This window comes from Vulpes vulpes, chromosome 4, assembly GCF_048418805.1.
Source record: "Vulpes vulpes isolate BD-2025 chromosome 4, VulVul3, whole genome shotgun sequence".
Classification (NCBI taxonomy): Eukaryota; Metazoa; Chordata; class Mammalia; order Carnivora; family Canidae; genus Vulpes; species Vulpes vulpes.
This window is the reverse complement of record NC_132783.1, coordinates 133,808,225-133,825,319: the sequence shown is the minus strand read 5'-3', so window position 1 is coordinate 133,825,319 and position 17,095 is coordinate 133,808,225. Positions and strand designations below refer to the sequence as shown.

The 17,095-nt window shown below is 42.2% G+C and overlaps 1 protein-coding gene across 1 annotated transcript in view; it reads right to left on the bottom strand.

The window, feature by feature from the left end:
* The window catches only part of MTMR12 (myotubularin related protein 12), a 72,466-nt gene that overhangs the window by 17,521 nt on the left and 37,850 nt on the right, over positions 1 to 17,095 (bottom strand). The window contains exons 7-9 of the mRNA XM_072757141.1: positions 14,566 to 14,695; positions 6,999 to 7,074; positions 8 to 114 (exon numbers count right to left, since the gene is read on the bottom strand). Of these exons, the coding sequence (XP_072613242.1) occupies positions 8 to 114; positions 6,999 to 7,074; positions 14,566 to 14,695 (313 nt within the window). The remainder of the gene's footprint in view (positions 1 to 7; positions 115 to 6,998; positions 7,075 to 14,565; positions 14,696 to 17,095) is intronic.

Genomic DNA, 17,095 nt, shown 5'->3' with positions numbered 1-17,095 from the left:
TACTGACCCATCCAAGAAGCTCTTTTGGATTTGTAAACTGCCATCATCCTGTTCTTTGGGCAGTGCTGACATTTTCAAAAGGGCACATCCATTGTGGCAGGACCAGCACCATATCTGCAAAGGGGAATACAGGTTTTTCAGTCATACACAATCCAGCAGGAGTCAGGTAAGCTTAGCATTTAAATTCATACAGGGAAATGTTTAACCTCAGTAAGAAATGGCTGGATATATTCAACTTTGTTAAGCCCAAGAGTAACTATGTACAATGAAAAACACTGATTTAGGGATCCCTGGGTGGCGCAGCGGTTTGGCGCCTGCCTTTGGCCCAGGGCACGATCCTGGAAACCTGGGATCGAATCCCACGTCGGGCTCCCGGTGCATGGAGCCTGCTTCTCCCTCTGCCTGTGTCTCTGCCTCTCTCTCTCTGTGTGTGTGACTATCATAAATAATAAATAAAATTAAAAAAAAAAAACCCATATCTTGGGATCCCTGGGTGGCGCAGCGGTTTGGCGCCTGCCTTTGGCCCAGGGCGCGATCCTGGAGACCCGGGATCGAATCCCACATCAGGCTCCCGGTGAATGGAGCCTGCTTCTCCCTCCGCCTGTGTCTCTGCCTCTCTCTCTCTCTCTCTCTCTGTGACTATCATAAATAAATAAAAAATTAAAAAAAAAAAATTAAAAAAAAAAAACCCATATCTTTAAAAAAAAAAAAAAAGAAAGAAAAACACTGATTCAGTCTTAAAACAAACCAGGTCAAGACAAGCACACTCAGCCTCACCTATGGTCTAACATACCCCTCTTGACTTGGCTCTCGTGCTGGGAGCCTGGACGATGGCATCACCACCATTATCAGCACAGTAGCTCTCACTGGAGCGCAGCTTGCTCTGTCAGGCATTTTACCTCAATTAACCCATTTGATTCTCACAGTCACGCTCTGAGACAGCTATGATCCATAGCCCCATCAAGAGCAACAAACTGAGGCTTGGAGAACCAAATAACCTTCTCTAGCTGCACTTAAAAGTTGCAGCATTCTGACTAGAGGCCGTGCTCTAGCTGGGTGGCAAGAAGGGGGCAGTCCCTGTCAGCAGGGAAAGTTCACCCGGAAAGAATGGAAAGCTGGCTCCTCAACAACCCGTACACGCCAGGCACTGCACTATACAAAGGGGATGTGAAAAGTGCTAAGATACTGTGTCTGCCTTCGAGGAGTTTATACTCCCAAGGGAAATAAATTTACAAACATAATGAAAGGTAGGATGTGGTAAATGGGAGAAGAGAATTTCAAGGAACAACAAAGGAAGGCAAGAGAGGAAGAAATCATATAAATGACCGTACGTGATAGGTTCAGGTGTGCAGGCACTTTTCTGGCTATGGTGGGAGTTTTTGTTTGTTTGCTGTTTTGCAGGAACAGAAGGAAGTAAGAACTAATCTTGGGACAAAGTAATCTGTTGGTGGAGCTGGGGGTGGAGGAGAGGGCAAGGCTGGTTGGGGCAGGTGAGTATACCTGTGGACTTTGTGCTCTATAAAGGCCTGGTTAAGCATTGAGAATGGCTATAGCCCAGCAGCCGCACTGCTGACCAAGTCCTCAGCCTTAGCTCAAAGGTAAACCGAGAGGAAGAAGATGCCTTTTATAATTCTGCTACCCAGAGACGGTACCATGTGCTACTCATCTGCAATGAATGGTATAAACCACACACTGGCCATGCTAGCAGCAGAAGCCAGGGCCATGAGGTTCAAGATCAGCACACAATCCAGGTGATACTCCACACTAACTCAGCCAGGAAACGGAAGTGGTTTGGGGTTTCAGGGGAAGAGGACAGATCAATGTTGGGTGTATTAGGCGTCCAGTGCCAATAGGACAGCTGTGTGCAGATATCCAGAAGGCACATTAGATGGGGGTTACAAGTTTAGGAGGGGAAGGCAAGACTGGGAATCTGGACATGGCAGCTGGCTGCCAGCTGACATGGAAGATAGGACACCCCGACCCAGGGAGTGAAGACAGAGAAACACAGAACTAAAGGAAATGCTGAGAAGCAATGACTCTCCTCTCAGGGCCAAGCCGTACTCTGACTTTTTAAGATTCAATGAGGTTGGAAGTGTTAGGACACTGAGACAAATCAAAGGGCCCTTTGCTGCCTTCCCCTCCCTTTCAGTGTCATGCTAAGCAACGTACAGAAACCACCAGACAGTTCCTAGCCCTCTGCCAATGGTGGCAGTATTTTGAAAGCCTAAGCAATCCTGTCCCCCTAGTTGGTGCAGCTCACTTGGATAAAAGGGGAGACACTCTAAGCTATGACTAGGTGACAGGTTCTAAGAAATTATGTGTCCTTTATCCTTTTGATCTCTCCCCCTGGGGTAGAAAGAGTTGGCTCTTGGTGATATTCAACCATCAATAGCTCATTTTCTTTTGCAGGTACATCCATACCGGTCTCACCTCCTCTGAGGCAATTCCCTTACTGTTCTCTATTTGAAAAAATAAACAGAAAATAAGCAAAATTCTTGGTGAAAGACAGACTTCTCATTGGAATTTAACAAAAAGCATGTGTAATAGGTATAATTTCTGTCTGGTGTCTTAGTATAAATGTCTTTTTTTTTTTAAGATTTTATTTATTTATTCATGAGAGACACACAGAGAGAAGCAGAGATATAGGCAGGGGGAGAAGCTAGCTCCCCATGGGGAGATCAATATGGGACTCAATCCCAGGAATCCAGGATCACGCCCTGAGCTGAAGGCAGACATTCAACCACTAAGCCACCCAGGTATCCCTTAATATAAATGTCTTGACAACAGACATCAATCACTGCTTATTAATCCTGTTTAACTTTTAAAATGGAGGGAGAATTTACTCATTACTTGATCATCTTAAGGTATCTCTCTTAATATAGCCAAAGACAGAGCTTCAGAGGAATACCTACGAACTAGAGGCTAGAATGCAATGTAAGAAGGAAGGAACCATTAGGGAGGTCAGAGGACCAAGAGAGCACAGTGTGTCCACACAAGACAAGAATTTAGAAACAAAAAAGGTTGAGACCATAATCAGTGTGACACCTGCAGTGCTGGTGTGGAGAGGTGGAATGTACAAGGCCCGCTGACTTCTGGAGGGTCTGTCAGCAGAGCAGGGAGCAAAGGTCATGGTAAGAGAAGAAATGAGTAGAGAGTCAAGTAGGGAAAATTAGTATCAAGTCTTTAAAGATGTGTGTCAGTTCTGGGAGGGAGAACAAGGCAGTAGCTTAACTCACAGAGGGGGTGCTTCTTCAGGGGGAGGCTTGAGTGTACCTTCAGATAGAGCGGAACACCAGGAAAAATCCATGGGGCAAGGGGAAGACTGACAGAAGCAGGCTCCAGACAAGGCAAGGGCAGAGCCGATCAAGAGCCAGGCAGCTGTTTAGATTCAGGAGAAGCAAACAGAAGCACAGAGAAAAACAATGGAAGTGAAGGGAGAAGCTGAGGGAGGTCTTGTCACTGGTTGTCTAAGATCCCACGGAAGTAGGGAATGGAATTACAAACTTAAAGAGAATGAAAAAAAATGGCTTACACCAGCCCTAGGGAAGAATGATACAAGATCCAAAAGGAGTTAAACAACAGACTGCTGAACAGAAGAAAGGCCCAATTGAGGCAAGGTAACATATGGCTTTCACATATCTCATTAAGTAATACTCTGCTGTTCGGTTTGAATAATCTTTAGGGATGTTCACTAGCTCCACAGCCAAGAAAGATCAATACTCAAGGACTGGAGAACAGTAGAGGGCAGAGGCCAAAGTCGCTAGAGTGGCAGCATGGATATGACTGAAACTTACAAATGATGCAGGTCGTCACTGAAAATAAGAAAAGGCAAGGAAAAGTACACTAGCTAAAAATCAGGATGAAAAAGCATGGAGATACAGAAATGTTCTGGAACTGGAAAGTGGTAATGGTTGCATAACAATACGCATACACTAAGTGCCATTAATGATGAATTTTATGTTATGTGTCATGAGAGCTCTGTGTTCCCTGGGGAAATGTGTAAATTCCATCTTGTATAATATTTTTCTCTTGTCCATTCATGTAAACCCCACCAACAACTTTCAGGACATATCTAAAAAAGTGAGGGACATCCTGAGTGGCTCAGTGGTTGAGCCTCTGCCTTTGGCTCAGGTTGTGATCCCAGGGTCCTGGGATCGAGTTCTGCATTTGGCTCCCCGCAGGGAGCCTGCTTCTCCCTCTGCCTATGTCTCTGCCTCTCTCTGTTTCTCATGAATAAATAAAATCTTAAAAAATAAATACAAAAAAATGTAAGAAGTGAGAACCCTTGCTCACTGTTTCTATCAAAGTTATGTTGCTGGCTCCCCAGCAGGTCTCATCAGAACACCTATTTTTCTCAGCCTCAAGGCCTGGAGAGAACACAGTATCTAAATTTCATACAATGCTCGGTGGAAAGGCAGTCTACTCGCACTCGTATAGACAATTCACCTTTTGTCTCTTCCCACAGAGCTCACCCTCTTTTCCCCAATTCATCTCTGAAAGGCTTAAAGAACGAAGACCCTTGTTTTCATTCTTCCAAAATAGCAATTCTCAAAATGTAGTCTATAGATAGAGGGCAGGGGTCCCAAAACCCTTTCGGGTGGTATGAGAATAATACTAAGAGGTAATTTGTCCTTTTCACTGTGTTGACATTTGCACTGATGATGTCAAAGCCGTGCTGGTGCCTGGGCCTAGTCAAGGTACTGCTATCAGACAGCACTGGCCACCACTGTATTCTGTGCTACCATACACCCGTAGGCAAAGAAAATGTTTTACTTGAGAATGTCCTTAATGAAGGACTAAAAATTATTTTTATTAATCTTGACCATTACAGATTAATATTTAATATTAGCATGCTTTATATTTTATGTGATGAAGTGGGAAGGAAGCACTGAAGCACAACATTTAGCTTGAGGAAAAGCATTTATGTGCCTGAGGTGAGAGGTAAATGAACTGTTCTCTTCATGGAATTCAAAGAACAAGTGAGAGTCAAACAATGGGTGTTCATACTTTGGTATATGGCAAGCGTTCATCCTCCAAAATAAAAAAATAAAAAAGAAAGAAGTGACCCTATCTCTTCAAGGAAAACAACTGACAAACTTATAAAATGATAAATATTGAACTTTCAAGCAAAACTTATAATTGTGGGGATGCCTGGGTGGCTCAGTAGTTGAACATCTGCCTTTGGCTCAGGTCATGATCCCGGGGTCTTGGAATCAAGTCGGGCATCGGGTTCCCTGAAGAAAGCCTGCTTCTCCCTCTGCCTGTGTCTCTACCTGTCTCTCTGTGTCTTTCATGAATAAATAAATAAAATCTTAAAACAAACAAACTTAGAATTGAGGAAACTAATCTCTACCTCTTGCTAGACTGCTTCCCAAAATATACAGATTCTTCTGATGAGACAAGGGTGATGTTAATGAATGTGACTTTTATAGAAGGAAACATGCTAATATTTGGATGATCTGTATAACCCCACTTCCCAAATGACCACTATGTAATATCATACAATCATGCAGGTTTTAAGATCTATTCCAAATACAAGGCAGACCCCATGGATTTTAATTTAGCAAAGAATGAAAAATTCATTGATCATGTTTTCAGATTCCTTATGCAATTAACCTTTATGAAACCACCACTTATCATTTTTTTGGTGCACCATCAAAGAACAATATTCTCAATTATCTGAAAAGGCTAATAAATATTCCTCCTTTTCCCAAATATGGATCTGTGTGAGGCTGGATTTTCCTCATGTACTTCCATCAAGCCCATACTGCCTATTACAACAGACTGAAGAAAGAGGCAGATATAAGAATCCAGTGGTCTTCTATTTTTAAAACTGTAAAACACTGCAATTCTATGTTTTTGTTTTGAACAATAGCTATTTTTCATAAAAAATTTTTTATACTGACATGTAAGTTTACTGCTAAAATAAACTAAAATGTTGTTTTAATTTGTCATATGGCAAATATCAAACAATATAATCCACATAAACAGAGAGTCTTTGAAATCCTCAATAACTTTTTAGAGTATACAGTGCTGAGATCAGAAGTGTGAGAACCACCACTCTCAAAGGTTACAAACTAGTGGGACATGAGCTGACTCTGGGCAACTCTGTTTTTTTTTTTTTTTTTTTTTAACATCTGAAGCAGATGCATACATTTAGAAATTGAGAAAAGTCATGACTCACATAAAAATCCTAATCTCTGGCTTCCCCTGAGAAATCAGGATATTTGGCAAAACCAGGCCCATATTCCCACATGGCACAAACTGGCTGGCACAGAGGAGCAGCTCCCCTTAACTCAAGTGGAGGGTCTCTGGTTCACTGCAAGGACCAAGCTCATTACCTGCCCTGCCTACACAGGCTTCTGGGCACGTGACCCGATTAAACATCTTGCCTCCCATACAGGAGTGACCTTTTCAGTGAAAAAGCCATGAGCACAGTACAGCATTTATTTGTAATTCTCATTCCTTATTAAATTCCCTGAAGGCCTGGCAACTCTCAACCACCAATTAGAAACTGGAATAACTGCCAGAGTCTTGCTTTCTTTGATCAGTGACACATTAAACATGGCTCCTATCCCAGTCTATTCTGTGGAAACTAAGTAAGCTCTCCATGTTGTCTCTGGGAGAAAACATGGCCACACCCACTCAAAAATGAAGAATGGGGCCAAAAAAGAATCTTAAACCCTACGACCCTCAGACTTATTTTGAGATTCAGCCTCAAATTGATTTCAGGTATAAAATCAGGTTGGCTTTCAACAATAGGCAGATATGTAATCCTTTTCAATCTCTGAAATGTTTTGCTAAAAACTCTACTGCTTCTGTGAAAACTTTAGAGCTGTCCCAGGGAGCCCCATGTCTGAGACTCTTTTAGTGAGTCCCTGAGATATTTTTGGATCACTTTTGGACAGAGGACCAAAGCCAAGGGTTTTAAATAGAATAACTTGCCAGAATGGGTTGATGAGCAACCCATGGCTATTAGGGTTTCCAGATGTACTTACTGGTATGCCGTGACCCTGAAAGCGTAGCACGTCCTCTTCGGGAAGAGAAATAGGGACAACAAAGTATGCTGGCAATCTAGAAGAAAGAGAGGTCATCAGTTTTTGTCCTGGAGTGATGCACTAAATATGAAAGCTCACCTTTAATCAACTGAGGAAGTGAAGCAAAGTGATAGGGCACGAACCTTATTTCCAAGTTAAAGAAGAACCAGTACAAATGAACCATCTCTGGCTAAATCAGTTGGGACTCTGGGTTCAAATCCTAACTCTGCCTCTGATTCTATGTGACCATTAGTTAAGCCCCCCACTTCTCTGGGTCTGTCTCTTCATCCTTGAAATGAGGGGATTGGAATATGTGATACCTAAAAGTAGATGAATTCCAAAATTGAGAGAGATCTTTCTTGTCACATGGTGGCAATTAAGCACTCATGTTTTCAGGCGGACTAAAACATAAACCAATAATTATGATGATTGATGCCTAGACATTTTATCAAGCACTCTGACAACAAACATTTAAGTGCTTCCTATATGCCAGACTTGGATTCCTTAACACAAATTATTCATTTAATCTTCCCAACAACTCTATGAGGTATGTACTACTATTATTCCATTTCACAGATAAAGAAACTGAGACAGTACCCCTAAGGCCCTTCACAGGTAATACCACTAGTACCACTAGTAAGCATTAGTAAAGCTATGACCCAAACCTAACCAGTATGACTTCCGTTTCTATATGAGAAAACTTAGGTTCTAAAAATAACCTGCTAAGTGGTAGGATGTGGGAAAGTTAGGTTTTCAGAGTTGCAAATACCAAAGATATACAGGGTCACCACCTCTTCCTCTAGCTAGCATATGCAGGTTTCTATGAATAAGAAATGTGCTAAGTTGTATCACTGTGGGGCTATAAACACTTTGCACTCAAAGAGCTTGAAATAAAGCCTCATGAGAGATAAGAAGGTGTCTATCGTGCAAGAATTACAATGGAAAATAATCAGATGGCACTTGTATGCATGTCACATGTTTAAAGTAAATTCCTTAAGTATTAGATGATGAGACAGATGGACTTTCTAATTTGAAGAGGTTGGAATTTGAATGTGATCATCTTTAGATCTAATCAATTCACAAGGGATGGAGCACATTTTAAATACCAACAAAATCCAGATTACAGGAAACAATCAGAAAATAGCCTGGTTTCTTCAAATACATTGCAAGAAAAGAAATAATGGTAGGAAGATCTATAGATTAAGACTTGAGAAACCTATCAATCAGTTGCAACATATCAATCTCACTGAGATTGATAAATAAATGATAAATAATTGATAAATAAATGATAAATTTAATGATAAAACAGATAAAAAGCTGAAAATTTGTTTAAAAATTTATAAAAACAATGGGGAAATTTTTGAACACTGACTTAGGCTACTAAATGACATTGAGGGTTTTTTTTTGTTTGTTTGTTTTTTAATTTTTATTTATTTATGATAGTCACAGAGAGAGAGAGAGAGAGAGAGAGGCAGAGACATAGGCAGAGGGAGAAGCAGGCACCATGCACCAGGAGCCCGACGTGGGATTCGATCCCAGGTCTCCAAGATCACGCCCTGGGCCAAAGGCAGGCGCTAAACCGCTGCGCCACCCAGGGATCTCAACATTGAGGGTTTTAATGTTAAATTTGAAAGGTATAATAATGGTTTTATGGTTATATTTATAAAAAGAGTCCTTAATTATTAGAGATGTATATCAAAATACTCATGAATGAAATGTGATGAGGTCTGGGATTTATTCCAAAATAACCCAAGGGAAGCACAGAGAAAATAGGATTAGGCATAAGAATAATTGTTGAAGGAGGGTGATGAATAAAAGGGAACTCACTGTATTCTCTTTTCTTTTATACTGCTTGAAATTTTCCATTAAAAAATTTTTAAAGTAATTAAAAAGAAAAAAGCTCTCATTATATAATACAGAACCAGCTTTGGAAAACACTGATCAAGGACAAGGTATTTCATTTTTTTTTTAATTTTTACTTATTTATGATAGAGAGAGAGAGAGAGAGAGAGAGAGAGAGAGAGAGGCAGAGACACAGGCAGAGGGAGAAGCAGGCTCCATGCACCGGGAGCCCGATGTGGGATTCGATCCCGGGTCTTCAGGATCACGCCCTGGGGCAAAGGCAGGCCAAACTGCTGCGCCACCCAGGGATCCCAAGGACAAGGTATTTCAAACCATCAAAACTGTTAAGAATTACTTGGCTTTTGAAGTTTGACATGTTCAGAATATTTTCTTATATGTCGCCTCGAATGCATAGGTGGTAAGCTATCCCTTCTTCAGGTGTTATCACTGAAGTAAACAAACAACCCCCCTCCCCACCCCCCCAAAAAACCCTTCACAAATCAATGAACTCAGGCTGCCCATTAAAATCACAGAGGAGGGACACCTGGGTGGCTCAGGGGTTTAGCACCTGCCTTCAGCCCAGGGCATGATCCTGGGGTCCGGGGATCCAGTCCCACATCGGGCTCCCTGCATGGAGCCTGCTTCTCCCTCTGCCTGTGTCTCTGCCCCTCTCTCTCTCTCTCTGTCTCTCATGAATAAATAAAATTTATTTATAAAATAAAATAAGATCACAAAGGAAGGGGCGCCTGGGTGGTTTAGTAGGTTAAGTGTCTGCCTTTGGCTCGGGTCATGATCCTGGGGTTCTGGGATCAGGCGCCATATCAGGCTCCCTGCTCACCAAGAAGGAAGGTTCTCACAGCAAGAAGTCTGCTTCTCCCTCTCCCTTTGGCTCCTCCCTCCCAAGCTTGTGCTCTTTCTCAAACAAATAAAATCTTAAAAAAAAAAAATTACATGGGAATATTAATAACCTCCTTATGTCCAGGCTCCACCCCAGAACTACTAAGTATCAGAAGCTTGAAGAAAAAAATCTGAGGCTCAAAAGCTTCCCAGTGTACAGGCAGGATGATGGCAGTTGTTCTAGAAGATCCTGCTACTCCAAGTCTGCAGGAACATCACCTAGACAGCACATTCTCAAGATGAACCTCAACTGAATCAGAATCTGCATGTTAACAAACTCCCCAGGTGACTGAGGAAGCAGCTCTGCTCTAGCTGGCAACTTACCAACAGACCACAGTTTCTCAGCCTTTACAGGAGACCTACGTGTGGGGTGGGTTTAGCCCCAAGTCCCAGCTCTGTCCCCAGAGGCTCATTCTACAGAGATGGGGCCACAAGGTTTTAAAAATTTGCATGTCTTCCCCAACTAGTACCAGTGAGGTTAAATTTTTTTTACAATGTTGGTTAGCCAGTTAATTTCCTCTTATAAACAGTCTTTTACCAAAAAGGGAAAAATGTCAGAACCAAGTGTATTAGTGTATGTGGCATGTAGTGGCTCCTGGAAGGAGGCTGGCACAGAGATGGACAGCTCTGCACCAGTGAGTGGAGTCTAAGATGTCCTCCTTTGTCCCAGTGAACTACTAGGAAGTTCTGAGGGCTCTCTGCTGTGAGGTTCCCAATGTCCACAAACAGTGAACCCTCCCTCCTTGGAAGAGCAGCCAGTTTAGTCATCAGGATGAGTTTTCAAATACAAAGTAAACTTTTCCAAATACAGGATGTTTTATTACTGAAAGAAAGTTGTCCGATCCGCCCTAGCCTCAGTTAGGGTGAGGAAACCCTCAGCAGGACAAGAGCAGGGCAGCAAGGTCTTCCTGCGGCAGTGTCAATTCACAGGCTCCATCGTGTTACACATGCCCTATAGGGTTAACAGACCTTCCGATATTCTGGCAGGGAGGCAAGATGAGAGGAAGGCTTTTCAGGAGAAGGAAGACTGGTAAGCCAGCCCTGACCTCCAGAAAAGATGGAGTAGATGCTCAGTTTCCTATTATCAAAACTGACTGGAGTGCCATCTACCTACTGAGGGAAGGGCTTTCATTAATTTACTCATTCTGTTTCCTATTTATTGAGTGCCTCTTAAAACCAGGCACTGTATGTGGTATTGAGGATATAATGATTAACAAAACAAAACAACAACAACAAAAATCCCCCATGATAGTGTACTTGATTCTCCAGAGCGGACAGGCTACAGAAACAAACATTTCCAAACGGTGATACAAATAAAAATAAACTTACAACTGTAGGAAGTGCTGGGAAGAGAGGCCATGAACAGAACAGAAGCTTTCGCTCTCACAGAGACCTGGCCTTGGGGCAGCCCTGGTGGCGCAGCGGTTTGGCGCCGCCTGCAGCCTGAGGTGTGATCCTGGAGACCCAGGATCGAGTCCCACATCGGGCTCCTTCTGTGGAGCCTGCTTCTCCCTCTGCCTGTGTCTCTGCCTCTGTGTGTGTGTGTGTGTGTGTCTCTCATGAATAAATAAATAAAAAATATTTAAAAAAAAAAAAAGAGAGAGACCTGGCCTTGGAGAAGGTTCCCCATGAAAGTAACATGTGAGCTAAGAGCTGACAAATAAGATGCGAGTAACCACACTTGTGTGGCTGAAAGCAGAAGGAGCATTCCAGACAGGAGACCACACAGGCAGGCCTATGGGAGTGGGGTTAGTATGGTCAAAGGGGGTATTGAGGGGCGTGAGGCAGGAATCAAACCATGAAGGGCCCTTTGAGACACAGAGAACGGATGCTGGGAGACCAGAGTGGGTGGCGGAGACCATGGAGGCAGCACTATAGTGGTGCAGGTGAGACACAAGGCACAAGATACAAGCTTGCCCTGTATCTTCTCCATGGGACAGAAAAGGGTGCGGGGACTGCAAGCATGGGTGGGGCAGTCCACAGGGTATGTGTTTGTGCTGAGTGCTCCCAGCACTAAAACCTTGAGAAAGCTCCATTTTCTCTGATAACCACTAATTAAAGCTTCCACTCCATGGAGTACCTAGGTGGCTCAGTCAGTTGGGGGTCTGACTCTTGGTTTCCAATCCGGGTTTTTGGGGTTTTTTTTAAGATTTTATTTATTTATTCATGAGAGACACAGAAAGAGAGGCAGAGACACAGGCAGAGGGAGAAGCAGGCTCCATGCAGGAAGCCCGATGTGGGACTTGATCCCAGGACTCTGGGATCATGCCCTGAGCCACCCAGGTAGGCCCCACCCCCCCAATCAGGTTCTGATCTCATGGGTTGTGAGATCAAGCCCCACTTCAGGCTCCACGCTCAGTGGCATGTCTGCTTGAAGATTCTTTCTCCCTCTGCCCCTCCCCCCACTTGCTCACATTCCTGCACTCTCTGAAATAAAAAAATATTTAAAAGCTTCCTTCTCCACCTGCCTTTTACCAAGTATATTTTTGATGTGCTGACAACTACACAAATACCAATGAATTTAATCAACATGTGCCAGGATTTTTAAAAAACAATTCTGAGAATGGGGATGCCTTCTATCAGTGTCAACATATCATAAACTATCACCTCCTAGGTGCAGGGGTTTCTAACTTCTTTCTGAGCAAGAGCTAGCTTCCCCTTTTCATCCTTTGTGACTAGGAAAGAGGGGAGGAGAAGAGGGGGAATGGGGAGGTGACACTTGCTCTGCAGGCCCCTTCCCCACTGTCACTCCAGGTTGTGCTGTGTCAGGAAAGCTAACTTTATAAATGTTTGAGACTGATCCAAATCAAAACTGATGTGCTGAACAGGTCTGTGAGAACCATAAATACAAAAAGCTCCACAAAAATATAAATCTATGAAACTGCTAGCAGGATATTGGGTACATTCCAAAATGAGAAGTTTCAAGATTTTACAAAAGGAGTATACAGGGGCACTGGGGTGGCATAGTCAGTTGTGTTCAATTCTTGGTTTTGGCTCAAGTCATGATCTTGCGGTTGTGAGATCGATCCCTGCATTGGGCTCAGAACTCAGTGAGGAGTCTGCTTGAGATTCTCTCTCTCCCTCTGCCCCTCCTGCTCATGTGCATATTCTCTTTCAAATAAATAAATAAATCTTTAAAAAAGAAAAGGATTATGCAGAGTCATCCCTTAAAAATGAAGGTCAAATCACATCACGCCTCTGCTCAAACTACTCCTCGCTGCACCATAAATTCTGAAAGCCTCCTCCCCGAAACCATCTAACTACCTTTCTCTGCCCTGACCTCACCCCCTACTACTCTGCCAGTTGATGGTTCCTCCCCAGCCCCTGGACTCCTTGCTGTTCCTCACAGAAACCAGACAAGACTCCACTTCAGGGGCTTTGTCTCTACTGTCTCCAGTGCCTGACCACCCCTCCCCACCAACACCTCCAGCACCCCCTTAGCCCTCTGTGATCTATGTTTCTTCATAGTACTTACTACCTTTCAATGTGTTATAATCACTCATTTATTTTATCATTGTTTTCATCCCACTAGAGTGAAAGTTCCAAGAGGGCAGGGATTTTTAGGCTCTTTGTTAACTGTTGTATCTCCAGTAGCCAGGACATTACCTGGCATATGGCAGCCACTCAAAGAATTCTTTTTTTAAAAGATTTATCCATTCATTTGAGAGAGAGAGAAAGAGTGCACACCCAGTGACAGAAGGATAAAGGGGGAGAGAGAAGCAGATTCCCCACTGAGCAAGACTCCAAGATCATGAGCCGAAACCAAGAATTGCATGCCTAACCAGCTGTGCCTAACCATCGCATGCCTAACCAGGCACCCCACCACTCAAAGGCATCGCATGCCTAACCAGGCACCCCACCACTCAAAGGCATCGCATGCCTAACCAGGCACCCCACCACTCAAAGATTTTTGCTGAATAAATGAAGTGCTAAGTAAAAGGAAAGCAAACACACAATATAAATTTAAAAATGCCTCTAATAATTTTACTTAGACTATAATGGAGGAAAACAAAGACACAAATTCACTTTTAAATGTTTTAAGGGACATCTTAAGGGTTTCTTAAGTATAGTATTGACATGGAAAACATGGAGCTCTCCTACATTGCTGATGGGAGTGTAAATAGTGCAGTCACTGTGAAAAACATTTTGTACTATTTGACCCAGCAACTCTACCCCTAGGTGTGTGAACACACACACACACACACGAAATGGAAACATTATATGTTTCCGTATATATTCCACACATATATGTGCATGTATAAACATATATACATACATATATACGAGAGAAATGGAAACATAAAACCTTAAAAACAAATGTTTATAGCAGCATTATTCATAATAGCTGATCAACTGATGAGTGGATAAATAAAATGTGGTCTATCCATACCCTGGAATATTATTCAGCAATAAAAAAGAATGGAATTCTGATACATGCTACAACATGGATGACCCTTGACAACATTATGCTAAGTGAATAAGCCACACATAAAGACCACTTGTTATTAGATTCCATTTATATGAAATCTTGAGAATATGTCAACTATGGAGACAGAAAGTAGATCAGAGGTTGCCTAGGGCTGGGGGTGGTGAGGGCACATGTGGAGCAACTATTAAGGAGTATGAGGCTTCTTCTGGAGCTGATGAAATAGTTCTAAAATTGATCGTGGTGATGGCTGCACAACCCTGTGATACTGTATATTTCAAATGTGTGAACTGTATGGCATGAGAATTCTACCTCAATGAAGCTGTTAAAAAAAAAAAAAAAAAAAGAGCACTGAATGCTTACCTTACACAGACTTTATAGCCTTCATTGACACTCACTGCTTTGTACTTGACGTTGCCTTTGGTCCGCTCCAATTCCCAACACCAGTCCTTAAGGGTGTCAAACATTACAGTATAGTTCTTGGGATCAGTGGCTAGCAAAACAAATTTGAAAAGACAAAATCTTGTGTAAAGTACAGGTATTTTAATGATGTGAAAGTGGATTTGTAAGCCCTAATTTTGTTCACTAAGCCCATTTTTATCCAAGCACAGCAAGGTCACTGATTAATCCTAACCTTGTTCCTTTTTTTTTTTTTTTTTTTTTTGTCATTAACCCAAAATTATGACTAAGGGTCTGTCTTTTTATACTGGAAGAAAGGAGGTGTTCTTGTTCCACTCCTTGCAAAAGTAATTTATAGCTCAATTTTCAGTCATCTGACCATGAGATAATTTATATAACATAAAAGATGCTGTGAAGCACCAGAAGACAGGCTTGGCACAGATGCTAAAATAATAAAATATTTTCAGCCCTACGAATATGTGCATAAGATGGCAAACTCATTTGAATAGCGTGTCAGGTCCCTGAATGTAAATCTTCCTTCAATTTGAAGATGCACTGCCAACAAGAGGATTTTCCAGTGTGACAGTTATTAAAGGGCATCATCAGATCACACAGCTGTGGGAGGGTAAGGGTTAGATGGGGTCTTCTGCCCCTCACCCTGCCCTGCTACTGCTACCTGCTAGGAGGAAATGTCCAGGAGCACTATTCCTGCAGCCCAGCAGATGTGTTCTTGGTCTTCTCCCAAGCCAAAGACTGCTGGGTGACACACACCAAAATAGTCTCAGCTTTTTAAACAAATCAGTTAGTTCAAGTCCTTGCACATCTAAAAAAAGCCAAGCGTTTTGGGAAAATAGTGTTTGATAAAACTCCTCCATGCTATTTTATTTCATTAAAATAAAACCAGATTATAGTACACAAGAGAATAAGAATAATGATAAAAACAGTAGTTAAGCTTACATAGCACTTAGGTGTGTGCCAGGCACTGTTCTGAGCATACTACATTTTATTAACTCAATCTTCACAATCCTATAGGGTAGGGTAATATTAATTTCTCCATTTTACAGATGTGGCACAGAAAGGTCATGAACTTGCCTAAGGTCACAGAGTTAGGCAATGGCAGAACTGGAATCCAAACCCAAGCAGCTGTAAAGGATAAAGTAATAGACACCAAAAAAATTTCCCAGTGGACACAAATATTTGTAACACACTATTCAAGAGTAGATAATTCTTTTAGCAACACAGATAAGTCCTTCCCTAAAATGCCATGTCCCAGAGTATTCAGGACCTTTCAGCCAAAGCACTTTTTGTGAATTATCAAGCTAGAAAGTAACTAAAGATGTTCAGTTTGCAAAGTACCCACCTCTACAAACTGCTGCTCCATGCAAAAGCTAACTGGTCAATTAGCATCTATCACTTATAACATTTACTTCTCAAAAAATGGGGACTGGAAGGAGGATTTTTAAAAAGATGGAAAACAGAATAAAAGATGACACATATCCTGGGCCTTGTGGCGCGCGCACGTGCACACACACTCACACACACACACATACCACAAAGTGAAGAAACTGCCAGAGTCAATCAAGGTAAGGGTTTTGGAACACGGATCAACATAGTGTTGGGGAGTTAAGAAACTGTCCTATGCTGAATCTGAACCAAGAGTCAGGATATAAGGAAGACGTAGAATTCCTAAAAATAGAGTATTATTTTTCAAATGTAAACCCAATAAATGTTTATATAAATTATAGTAATTAATAAGTTATATTTTGTATATCTCATATTGCAATAAGCTGTGGTAAGCCAGTTACTCAGCACTTATACCTACAGCTACAGTGAAAACATCTGTCATTTACAAAGATGACCTTACTGAATTAAGGAACTAATTTTTTTAAAGATTTTATCTATTTATTCATGAGAGATACAGAGACAGAGAGAGGCAGAGATGCAGGCAGAGGGAAAAGCGGGCTCCATGCAGGGAGACTGATGCGGGACTTGATCCTGAGGCTCCAGGATCATGCCCTGGGCCGAAGGCAGGCGCTAAACTGCTGAGCCACCCAGGGATCCCCAAGGAACTAATTTTATGTTCAGTCTAACAGTAAAGCAAGCACTATCTTAAGTTAGTGCAATTCTCTGAACATAATCCACCCTGAATAATATGCAGTTATACTTTCCATTAACCCTCACTTAACTGACTGCACCCTATGTGCCATGCATTTAACAATTTATAATCTTCACAACACTTTAATAGAGGCTTTAACACCGCTGTTTTTAAAATGAGAAAAACAGATGCCCCAAGAATTTAGTGTCAGCCCCAAGATCACACAGGTATTGAGCAGCTGGGCAAGGATTTGAACTCTGGTGGGACAGACCCCAAAATTCACAGCTTTTCTATTAAGTCACCAAAATGTAACCTTTTCTCTCAGATATCTACATTTCTACACATGCTGAGCCCTCTGCCTAAAATACTCCTCCATGACCACATGCCCACATCCTCCAC